The sequence below is a fragment of the Cyprinodon tularosa genome, unplaced genomic scaffold (assembly GCF_016077235.1).
Source record: "Cyprinodon tularosa strain WSP-4 unplaced genomic scaffold, ASM1607723v1 ctg942, whole genome shotgun sequence".
In the NCBI taxonomy this organism is placed as follows: Eukaryota; Metazoa; Chordata; class Actinopteri; order Cyprinodontiformes; family Cyprinodontidae; genus Cyprinodon; species Cyprinodon tularosa.
The window spans coordinates 113,552-125,862 of record NW_024039721.1 but is presented as its reverse complement, the minus strand read 5'-3'; the positions used below and the strand labels follow the sequence as shown (position 1 = coordinate 125,862).

Here is a 12,311-nt window from a genome sequence, read left to right as displayed (position 1 = left end):
TTTTCTAACGATACTTTAAAGTTTAACTGATAAATCAATGTTACTACTCCTGACTAAATTATTTTTTTATGTTTTCAGACAAGATTCGACTTTACTGACAATTGCCTCGTCTTTGCCAATTTTCAAATCAAACAGCAAATTAATGAATATGTTCTTGCAGAATTCTGTTAATATAGAGTGCAGATTATTTATAGTTTAACTGTGGCGCTGCAGTCTGCAGGACCTCGCCAACCGAATGTGTTCCTGAGCGTTCTTGTTTTTCCGACAGTCCAAAAATGTCCCACTCCTGAAACGTCATCACAGCAAGAAGCTTCGTCATCACGCAACCCCGGAAATGCTCAACCGCATAGCTTAATTTTGTTTTGACAATGATGGAGGAAGAAGAATTAGAACTAGCTGATGATTTAGAGGCAATTTTGCATCTAACTCCAGAGGTGCAGCTAGCTATTGAACAGGTAGGTGGTTAGCCCAGTCGGCTTAAAACAAAAACTCATTATTCTCGCTTTTTACAAAAAGAAGGTGCAACTGTTAGCTGGCTAACGCATCCTGCGAAATTACCTGACAGGACGTTGCTGGCTCAACCATTGATTGTACAACAATGACGACATGTTCATTGTTAGAAATGTATTCTGAAAGTTAAATGCAGTTTAAATTCAGGGTTGACATTTTGTTGTTTTAACCTAAAGCTTATTGTTTTTTTATACAAGGTTTTCCCCAGCCAGGACCCTCTTGACAGGGCAGACTTTAATGCTGTGGAGTATATCAACACACTCTTCCCCACCGAGCAGGTATAGTACCTTTGTTCTAAGGACTAAGCTCTTTAAGAGTTTAATTGGTTCGTTTCAGTTTTTTTTTAAATATGCCAGAACTTGATCCATTAACCTGTAATTCATCGTGAATGACACAGAAGTTATGATGAAAACATTCCTTTATGTTAGCAGGCTTACTAATTAATAAACTAAGGGTTGGCAAAAAAAAAAAAAAAAAAAAGGCAAAAAATGTTGCTTACATTATGTGATATATGTGACATATATATATATATATATATATATATATATAGAGAGAGAGAGAGAGAGATTTATCACATAATGTCACATAATATAAGCAAAATTTGTTTGCTTATTATAAAAAAAAAAAAAAATATATATATATATATATATATATATATATATATATATATATATATATATATATATATATATATAGTAATTAACAGGAAGACAGAAAAAACGAAAAAAAAAAACATAAAATAATAGTATTTATATAAATATAAACTCTTTTAAAATGTTGCTCCAACATTTGCAATCACTTGAAAACCTTTAACTGTATTAATTGCATTGTCTATAATATCTTCTGAACATTTTGCTGTGTATTAAAAGGAAATTTTTAAGTTATACATCTAAAGGTTTTGTTACTTTGTTTCAAATTAGACTAATTATTTTGTTTTTTATTACTATCTAGGATTATATGTAAGAATTAAACAAACATTATTTGGAAAATAATCTGTTGTAACTTTAGAGGAGACTTTAATAAATATGCAGCAACTTTCAAAGACGTGTTAATCACTCTTTTTCTTTTGCAGTCATCTATAAAAGTTATTAGCAACCGAATTGTAAAAATAGATAAACAAGAAGAAAACATTATATGGTGTAAAACCATCTTGGATATATTTCCTCTATGTGATTAGTAAAGGACAAATTAGCCATGCCATGTATGGTTAAATCTGTCTTGGGGACAAAAAAAGTACTAACAATTAATAACAATAAGGATTCATGGATTTATTTATTTATTCTTTTTTTTTTTTTTTTGTACGAACATCAGTAACTTTTTTTGGTTTAACTTTGAGATTTTTCCCGTAATTAGGTCGGTTCGGTTTGATGAAATAAAATGGCTCTGTTTTCACAGTTTTAAAGAATTCTAATGTGACTTTATTGTGATGCAATTATTGCGTACATGTATTCCATGTCCATCAGGGGTCACTGCAATCCTTATGTCGATATACTATACCTGTAGCACACACTTTTTTTATACCAACCCTTTTACTTGCATGTCAAAGTAATTTAATCTTGTTCAAGATTAAGTTATTTCTAACTCAATCATAGTTGATGATTTATGGAAATAAAGAACATATAAATCGGATTATGTTGCAGTGAATTTTTGTTATGATTATTTTATATTTTTCTAATATTCTGTCTTTTCTTTTTGTCTCCAGTCTCTGGCGAGTATCGATGATGTTGTAAATAAAATCAGACTAAAGATCCGGTGAGTTTTGTGTTTAATGTGTTTTTACCAGTTTTGCACTCATAAGAGATTTGACGGGTCCTTTCAAGTCACAAACTTAAAATAACACTTTGGCTTTGTTTTCAGACAAACTTTTATTCTCTTTAACAACCATAAAAAGCAGTGAATTAAAGATTAGAAAGTCAAATTATACTTTTATGCTATTTTCCCGAAAACAGCCCAAAGGTACAGTTTTCACTATGCACTTTGTTTATCTTTTTCTTTTCCTTGTGTAATATCTTAAAATATTACATTTTTTCTACAAGGTAATTTAAAATAACTAAAGGTTGATTTCACTCTGATATTATAGAGGAGAAATCTGCTCTTCCCTTTAATGGTTATGTTGTCATTTTTTGCATGATAACTATACAGGAGCCTGGGAAAGCATGACTGCAACTGCAAATTAATAATTCATATTAGAACACAAGGTGATGTCTCACTGTGTGTTTGCAGGAGAAAAAGAAAAGTCATTGCTTCACAGCTCAGCAATTAAACCAGATTCCACTGTTCAATCAAAGCAAGGACACAATCATTACTGAGAAGAAGTCTTTCTCTTCCTTTAGCATCCTCAAAATAGAACAGATATCATTACTTGTAGCAGCAGGTGTGTCTGTTTCATTTAGTGTTGTCAGGCTGTTTTCCTAACTGTGAGATTTCCAACAGCTGCCAACAATTTATAATCCATTAGGTTTCATGACTGACAGATTTATACTTCTGCTGTTGTGGTGGTCAGTTAAGTGTAAAATCTTCTTTAGGTCACTGGTGAATCTGTTTGAGCATCTCTTGTTAGTGCTGCATGATTGATTTCTGAGTGTCAGTAAAACTTGTTTTTTTTTTGCTTTGCGTTTGACAGGCGTCTTGATGACGATATCAGAACAGTAGTGAGAGGCCAGACCAATGTGGGGCAGGATGGTAGACAGGTAAGTTGAACTAAAGGTCCTGATTATCATTTAAAAAACCGATTTGGATGTTGATCTCTGATTTTTGTCTACTTTTAGATCCAGTTTAAATGATTTAATCACATCGCTCAGCATTTTCAGAAAGAAAATTTAAAGCCTCTTTTTTATATTGGTCTAAATAACTTTATTTTGCTGGTGAAGCACTCTACTCCACCTTATAGTTGTGTGCATAAGTTTACATACCTTGGTGGAACATGTTTTTTGGGCCATTTTTCAGAAGGTGTGAGTGATAACAAAATCTTTTTTTTCACCCATAGTTCTTGAAGTGTAGAGTCAGTTTTTATCTAACAACTGTATTTATTCTTTTATTGTGGATGACACTTTATTTTCTTTGATAGTAAAGCTGCCTATTATCTTTGGCAAAAAGCCTTCAGTTCTTGTAAATCCATGGTCTGTCTTGCATGAACTGTATTTTCGACTGTCTATGGAGCTGCTCAGTGATCTTTAGGTCAGCAGACTGAGGTAACCTTTACTTTGTTTTGCCGTACCCAATGATAGGCTGACTTGACCTTGTGTTTTGAATTATTGTCATGTAGGAATATCTTCTTGTGTCCCACGTGCAGCATCCAGGCTGATGAGTATTTTCTGAAAACATACTACGTTCATTCTACCGTTGATTTTGACCAAGTTTCCTGGGCCTTTGTTGCTCAGATGTGTCTAAAACATGAGCAATCCACCTCTGTGTTTCACAATTATAATAGTTTACCATTTTTAGGCATTGTTGTCTCCAAACATTTATATTTGTGACTAAAAACTTAAATTTTGGTCGCATCACTCTAAATAAATGTGTTTCTCAATTAATGAGACTAGTCTCTATGCTGTTTGACACATTGTAGGCCACACATTGTGGCTCTCTTCCTGCTACTGGACTGTGCAGAACATTTTTCTTCAAGTGCCTCCCTAATGGCCTGTGAGATGGGAAGTGTTTTTCGCTGCATCTAATGCCGGTGCTTGGACTGGCTGTACAGTCTGGTTTGGCGATCTCCTGTGTCGTTGTCAGCTGTAAATATGCATCTGTCACTTGCTGAGAAGCAAATGCTGGCATTATCCCTACTAGAAGTTCAGCAAGTGGGGAGGCTGTTGGTGCACCAAACGCTCACGTCCAAGGAGCAGTCTGGGGAGTTCTAGCTTGTGAAAAGCACATTTTCCACAGTGACTATTTCCAGGTCTATTTTTGGCTCAGTTTGGAGCAATTCAGGAGTATGCTGTGGAAAGTCGGAACAATAATCTCAAGGATCAATACGAATCAGACACGCAGTGCTGCCTTCTCCTCCATTTCGCCCTCAGTCAAGTTGAGCTAGCTGACCTGAGCTTGTGCTTTGCTTGACACAGCACCATAGTGCCCTTTTACGGCGAAAGAGCTGGGAAAAAAAAGTTTTTTGAAGCGCAGCGGGGCACGCCTTAAAACCTGTCTTAAAGGCCCAATATTTAGCATATCGTAACAGACAGACCACTATTTTTCATAGTCGAAAAAATAGTGCGTGCAAAGTCGAATCTTTGCAACCTGAAACAATTTTCCTGGCAGTTGTTGCTGAAACTTTTGTTGTTCTCCCTGGCTGTGGTTTGTTTTCAACAGAATCCCTAATTTTCCACTTAATAACTCGTTTCAGCACTGCTGATCGGCATTATGAGTTTCTTGGTAACTTTTTATATCCATTTCCTGTTTTATGCAGTGTGCTTACCTACCTTCCTGCTGATCCCATGACAGTTAATTTGTTTTCCCCATGACTCAGAAACTTCAGGGCAGCACTGGTTGAAAGATGCAGGGGTCTGTCAGGAGCCTTGAAACTCCCTGACCTTTTATGTACACACTGTGATTACAACATAAGAGATCACAGATTCTGGATAGCAAATCTAAAGGATGGTTACCTTTTGTTATCCTTTAGACCCATTTATGTGAACTTGTGTGCTTATTACCAAGCCATCATCATCTGGGTATGTAAACTTTTGATCAAGGTCATTTGGAAAAACATTCGACAGGAATGTATCTTTATAAAACAGGTTTTTGTTTTGAGAACTGCATCAACAAATATTTAGTGTGGACTTTGCTTTTGTATTTTTGCTAAACACTGAAGATTAATCTAATAAATATACAGCAAATCTAAGTGTTATATGTAGTGTTAAAACTAATATTGTTCTCTTATAGTTAGAGGGGTTCCTTGTGATGTAACCGATACAAAAAACTTGTGCTCCTGTGTGACTTTCTTCTCTGCTTATTGCTTCCATGGAAAAGGACAACATGACTCAGATCCATATTTCCCGAAGCTCAGTCAGCCTCTTTATGGAAAACATGTCTGGGAAATACATTCTCATTCTTCACGTGTTTGTGTTTATCTCTGACTATTGGGGCACGGCGTTGAAAATCAGATCAAGCTGATGTAGTCAAAGCTTAAAAAAAGGCTAACTTAACACCAGCTTTATGAACATTGTGACCTGTGAATGTTAATAGGTGTCTTTAGGGAGCCCAGCACAGTGGCCTGTCTTACCCAGTCAGCTACCGTTTTGCAGCAGAAAGGCTCTAAATCTCCATCCAGACCAATAACATTAACCAGTCACACACAATAATTTTAGTTTGCTTTTCCAACCCCACTGAGCAATTTTAACATTTCCAGGAAGAAAAAAAAAACTTTCAGCAGATGGAAACAGGCTCATTTTATTAAGGGAGAGAGCAGTAGCATAAAACCAACAGCATCAGCAATTTTAGTCATTTCTGCTGTTGACTGAACTCCATTACTTTACCGGCAAAAATATTAAGGGTGAAACCCAAGATGGTAGCATTTATTAAGAAGAAAGGAAGAAGCAAGTAGGGTGGAGAGAGAAAGTGGAGGAAATCTGGAAAGTGTTTTCCCTTTAGGTCTTTTTTTTTTTCTTAAGGGAGGCAGACAGTAATAAGCTCACTGACAGAGAGAGTGAGGAAATGTCACAGCGATCAGGCTTCACTTGCCATTAAAGTTTGCATTGCTAGTATTCCTGCTACTTAATAGCTGTGTTTACATTTTATTCTGTTAATTATAGTGCAAATATTTAGGCTCATTATGAGGGCATAGTGATCCCCCCTCTGGTTTAATTGTAATAAGAGTAATTACAGAGAGAAAAACAAAACATTCATATTGAGGTACTAATAATAAGTTTTCTTGCTAAGTCTCATGGACCAGCAACTGAGACATTTGCTTAGTCAAAATTGCACATATAGTTATGAAAACAATGGGGTGAAAATTCAGATTTTTTTAAAGATTAAACATTTTGCTGACCCACAAAACAGGATATGATCGGCCTGATTTGAGATGCAGAAAAAAAGAGTTGCATGCATCAATATTTAGAATTTTATGGACTTTATATCCTAAACTAAATTTTATTTTCTCCAAATGATTTACTGACCTAAATCTGTAAAGGTGTGTATTGGCCTTGGGTTTGAAGGTTGTATGAGGATGCATAGCATTGCCTTTTTACACCTATGATCTCAGAGCTTTTATTTTGTTATCCCCAGCTAAGACGCTGTGCACCAGATTTTGCCAACTTATTGAAAAGTTTTACAGGAAGCAATGCACAGAGCCTTACTCACCTGCAGCATGTAGGTAAACGCAATCTTAATGATGTAAAACTGCCCTAACGATATGTAATCGAATGCTACAATATGCAGATGCTCAGTCTGCGGTGTTAAAGATTTTACTTACCTATACATGCCTAATGTATGAAGTGACAGAATAGTAATGATTATTTTAGCAAATAGTTATTTCAGATGAACTCATAGATCCTTGGATGTTTAGACATTATGTTGTAAATGTATAAAAAAGTGTTTATAACAAAATTATATAACCTAAAGGGTAAGTTTGCTGCAGGAACATTTTCCATATAACAGGGTGCTTCTTTGCTCATTCTGTTTTTAATTGGCTAAAATAAATGATGGATGCATATTAATTTAAGAGAAAGGCCTGGGTTCTGATTCTAATTTCTTATCTAGCAGGGTGGATTTTTTTCACATTAGGAGTGTTCAGCTCTCCAAGCTAGTTTAAGATATTTTTAAACTACACAGTCATGTCCATTACATTTTACATATTTTAAGTTTGATTATTATCTGTAATAGACCTTTATTCTTGAATGTCTACTTATATACATTTGTAGAATTAGAGGGAGTAGATTTTCCAGGCAAAGTAATAATTTTGGCCTTTTTGCCATTTTTGCTGTCAGGCACAAATAAAACAACTGCAGCCCCTTTGGGTCCCTGTTATATTTTTATCAGATGGAGCTGTGCTGTTATTGTCTGCATGTGTGTTTAATACTTCGTCACAGAGGTTTTAAATATTAAAATCTCTGAATGTTAAAAACAGGACATATGTTTAGGAGAAATCCTTTTTAATGCGCTTCAAATAAACCTCTCCCTTGACTTTGTTGGGATTTTACATAATTTATGAAGTGTTGTCATTGTGGCAGAACTGACAGTTATTTTGCAAGTAAAAAAAAACACGGAAAAAGCTCAAAGTAGGAGGAGTCTGCTGACATTTAAGAGGGACTTCCTTTTGGAAGTCGAAACAAACAAAATGGGTAAATTAAATTTTTCAACGGGAAAAACACAGGCTTCTCATAGTCCAAAAACACATTTTTACTTAATAAATTATATATATATATATTTATACCCTTCTCCCATACACATTTAACATACACACGCACACATACAGTATATAGACATAAATACAACAGCACCTTGATATATGCTAGTTTGTTGCTGCATAGTGACATTAAGGATTCTTCATAAAATTGCCAGTTTATTTTGAAAGCTTTATTTTTTTTCTGGGTAAAAAGCATCGATTGGATTTTTAATAAAGCACCTATGGTTCATTTTTTTTCCAAGAGAACTAAAATCAGTTATTTCTGGTGGAAATCAATGACAAGTTAAATGGCTGCCCATTAGGGCTTCACATCCTTAGGACATTATAAATGTAGTGCTAAATGTCTTAATGGCATCAGCTATGATTATTCTATGATTATTATAGTTTTATTTCTTTACAGTACCAATACACAGTGTTCCCATCACGCTGCATGGGTTTCATAATCTTAACCAGCTGCTGGTTAATACAGTGAATAATTGTTTTAAATAAGCTAGATTTCATTAAGTAAGGTTACTCACAATGGATGGTGTAGCCAGAAATTTAACTCAAGTAAAAGTAAAAAGTCCAATACTGTAAAACTGCTCCTAGAATGTTTCTTTCCCTAAAAAAATTACTCAAGTAAATGTAAATGAGTAAATGTATTTAGTAGGGCTGGGTATTTTCGCCAAAGTCCTGAATCGATTTGATTTTGATTAATACAGTTCTAAATTGATTAATTTCGATTCGATCTGTTTTTACAATAATGAAAGTGGTTCAACTGTGTTTCAAAATACTCGTGAATTATATTTTTTCCTGTCACATTAAACACCAAATGCAAACTTGTAAATCAGACAGTTTAAACTTGAGATATGGACAAAAGTGCAAACTTGTTTGTGAAAAGTGAAAAAGTGAAAAACTCACTCGAGCAAGCAGATGTGACACAGCGGGGACACAGCAGACATGCATGAGCTGAATTATCTTCACTGCACAAACCATATTTGCAGCGTTGTCTGTAACAATTACAGGGTGTTTGCTGGTCAGCCCCCATTTGTTAATGTCTTCAGTCAACCTATTGGCTATATACGCACGTCACTATAAAACTAATCAATCTCATTCCCTAGACATCGATTTTGCAAAAATGTAAAAGAATCGATTCAAAATCGATTAAGTCGATTTTTTTAACCAGCCCTAGTAATTAGTTACTACCCACCTCTGGAGCTGAGAAACCTGATAACATAATACTAATAATTGAACTTTTTTGATCTCATGGGCTGCTAAGAGAGCAGTGTGGGGTTAAGGGTTTTGCTCAGAGATCCAGAGTTTTGCAGTTTCCAAGTCGCCTGCACAGTGAGTAAGAAGTTATACAGGTACCAACAATTACCGACTGCCTGCTGATGAGTCCCATTTCGCGGGAATGAGAGAAGAGAGTGGCGATGGCAAGGTGTGCTGATGCTAGCAGCCTTTTCAGGAGTGATGTTAGTACACAAGGAGGACCAAAATCCTTCTTTGTGGAACGAGTCCACACCAAAAACCCCAATTCCTCTCAAATTCCGGAATTTCTAGCAAGTTTTAACTGAACCCTAAACAAACAAACTTTGCCCTGCTTATTAAATTTTTAAAGGACACATGTCATTCTTTTAATTTCTTACTTTTCCTATTTAAAACATTTAGTTTTGGCCCATATAACACTCAACTCCGTTCTGCCATGTTTAATAGCAGATATCCGATCATCTAATGATGTAAGAACATTTTTCCCCAGAATATCTATTGAAAGATGCCAACAATTGAAGAATTTTCTATTCAGCCCTACCTACAGTTGCGAAGGTCCATACGCGAGTAGACTCCAAAAAAACCTATATTCCTATATGACTTACGTGCCTATCATTATAGGCTACATGAAAAATTTAAATTCTTAAAAAATAGCTTGGAAAGCTTGAGCAAATCACAATAGTAATTAGCTCCAGTGACATTCCTTTGTTAAGGTTTTATTTAGTCTGTTTTATATATGTGCATTCTGAGCAGTGCCTGCATACAACTTTTTATTATAGGTCAAAAGTAAAAATAAAGAGTTTTGATTCTTAAACATGTCTTTTAGAAAAGACCTCAACATAGTTAGGTCTCTTAACGTTTTAACCTTGGCTAACAGCTAACATTAAAGTCAGAAAAATCACTTGTTTCCAGATCATGTTTTCACAAAGAAAAAACTGCAACCAGACAGATTGCTAAACAAATCAACGAGAATCAAGGTTCCTTGAAATGCTTTGCTTAAATCAATTTCCCTGCAGATCTATGTACATTGAAGAAATGGTTTTAACAGGCAACTTAGAAGGAATGTTGATCCTGGGGAAAGTGTAAGGACTCACGTGGGTTAATTTACCCAGCAAGCAAACATTTAAATGCATCTTTTGGGGCTTCGGTATCTTTCAGCTTGCAACTCAATGGATTGACAACCAGATGTCCATGATATTGTTGAGCGGTTCCACTGCAAACACTGTGACGTAATAGAGAACAAGACACAATAGAAACTAAAAAGAAGACTAAAAAAATGCCACATAGAGCACATCTAAAAATACCAAAACATGACCTGGAGAATGAATTAAACTCATTTAGAACCATCAAGCACAGACAAATAAAAATGTTATAAGTTGAAAAAGTGGATTTTGCACAAATATGTCTACTTTGAATGGTCTGTATTTATATAGCGCTTTCACATGTCAGGAGACTTGACCAAAGTGCTTTACATTACATTCAGTCATTCACCCATTCACAAACGCTATCTTTATTTAGTCACTTTTTTTTGTTTTGTTTTTGTTTTGTTTTTAATCACACAGCCCCTTATTTATGTTGAGAAACTAAAATCCAAGTGTGAGATTTTGTAACTGTTATGTAAATGTTGTGCAGAGCTTTGTTTCTACCAGTATGACCTTGTCTAGATATGACATCGCAAAACAAGAGAAAAACAAATTTCCTTTTTTTTTTAACAATTCAGTCTGTCAGGAAAAAAAAAACAAAGGTCCAAGGGGAAGGAAAGTAGAGAGAAAAAAAAAGTTATTATTTATTCTTGGCTTGCATACAGAATTTTAACTCAAAGAGGTATTCTCTTGTCAGTTACAGTGTTTACACATGTAGGGTGGAGGGTGTTGTTCAGACAAAGTCCCAGCTGCTAAAATAGCTCTGTTTAGCTGATCTGATTTACTGCAGTGTTTAGCTTTAAATTCAGAAGTACCTTTTAATGTGCCCTCCTTCTCGAACCACTCCACTGAGGTCTGCCTGCAAGACGAGTAGGGTTTATCTTTAGCATGTGCAAATGTTTTTAAAAAGAGGCTCCACTGCGTCTTATCTAAACTTTACATTGCTGCCTTTGTGAGCATCGGAACATGTGCAGCTTGTTGCATGTCAGCAATGCACTGGTTTGTGGGAACGCCGATATCATCTCTAGTTTGGAGGCGACTGCTAGACATATATCCTTTGAGCTTTCTTCCAGGCTAAATACAGGAAAAAGGCACTAGGAAGTGTGCCTGATTCACTCAGCTGAGACTGCATGTGCAACAGTTGCACCATTGGAAGTTCTTGCATTTGTTTATTTAAGAGCCACTCCAGCAAACCTCTTAAAAGATTCAGTGGCACTTACACCCTCACGGGGCTCAGATCAAACAAGCTTCACCTCTTATTTAATTTCCTACAATTAATTCCTTAATTAGCTAAAATGTGTGGGTAAAAGGAAAGTAAGATGTATAAAGCAGAGCTACATTTCGATTCTCTTTGCTTAATTAGAACCAGACTTGCTGTGCTGCCCTGAGAGGGGAAAAAAATATGGTATCTCTAGAAATATAGAGTCTAAGCTTAGTCTGAAAAAGCCACGCTTTGAATGATTTACGAGCAAAACAATTCAGATGTTTTTTTACATAAACACTCAGAGAAAGGATAATTAATCAGTTCTTGTCAACACACAAGGTATTTACTTCGGCGTGAGCCTGCTTGCTGTCCATTTGTTTGTCAGAGGTGCTGTGAAAGCGGTAAATTCCTCAGACAGCTGGTGTCGGCTGTTTCCATTCCTCCTGTACATGTGTGTGGAGAGAATCTAGAGAGACTGAGTTGTCTCTGCTGTGCCACCACACCAACGGGACCAAATTAGGCTAATTACCTCGGTTTCAGGACCATCAAAGAGCAGCTGCTTTTATCAGATAATGGGGGAAAACTTGAGAAAATCTTACAGCTGTACAGTAGCTGGCTAATGGTATATAGTCTGAAAAAACAGCTGATGATCTCTTTAGCCTTAAAAGTATGAGCCTTTATACTCAACTTAACCTTTGCCCTTTTTTTCATCTTAAGCCCTGTTAATGTTTTGATATTGTGCCAGTTTGTTAATTATGTGTGCAAATTGTACTGTGAATGGTGCCCTGGTGTTGGGGTTGACATTAGTGGCACAATGCTTTACTGTGGCCAGTTTTAAAAGGGGAACCAAATTTTCTCGGGTTATGTTACT

General features: G+C 35.7%; 1 protein-coding gene across 1 annotated transcript in view; it reads left to right on the top strand.

Moving 5' to 3' along the window:
• Positions 1-368: 368 nt before the first annotated feature.
• The window catches only part of vps53 (VPS53 subunit of GARP complex), a 43,849-nt gene continuing 31,906 nt past the window's right edge, over positions 369-12,311 (top strand). The window contains exons 1-4 of the mRNA XM_038275150.1: positions 369-455; positions 708-788; positions 2,213-2,262; positions 3,134-3,200. Of these exons, the coding sequence (XP_038131078.1) occupies positions 369-455; positions 708-788; positions 2,213-2,262; positions 3,134-3,200 (285 nt within the window). The remainder of the gene's footprint in view (positions 456-707; positions 789-2,212; positions 2,263-3,133; positions 3,201-12,311) is intronic.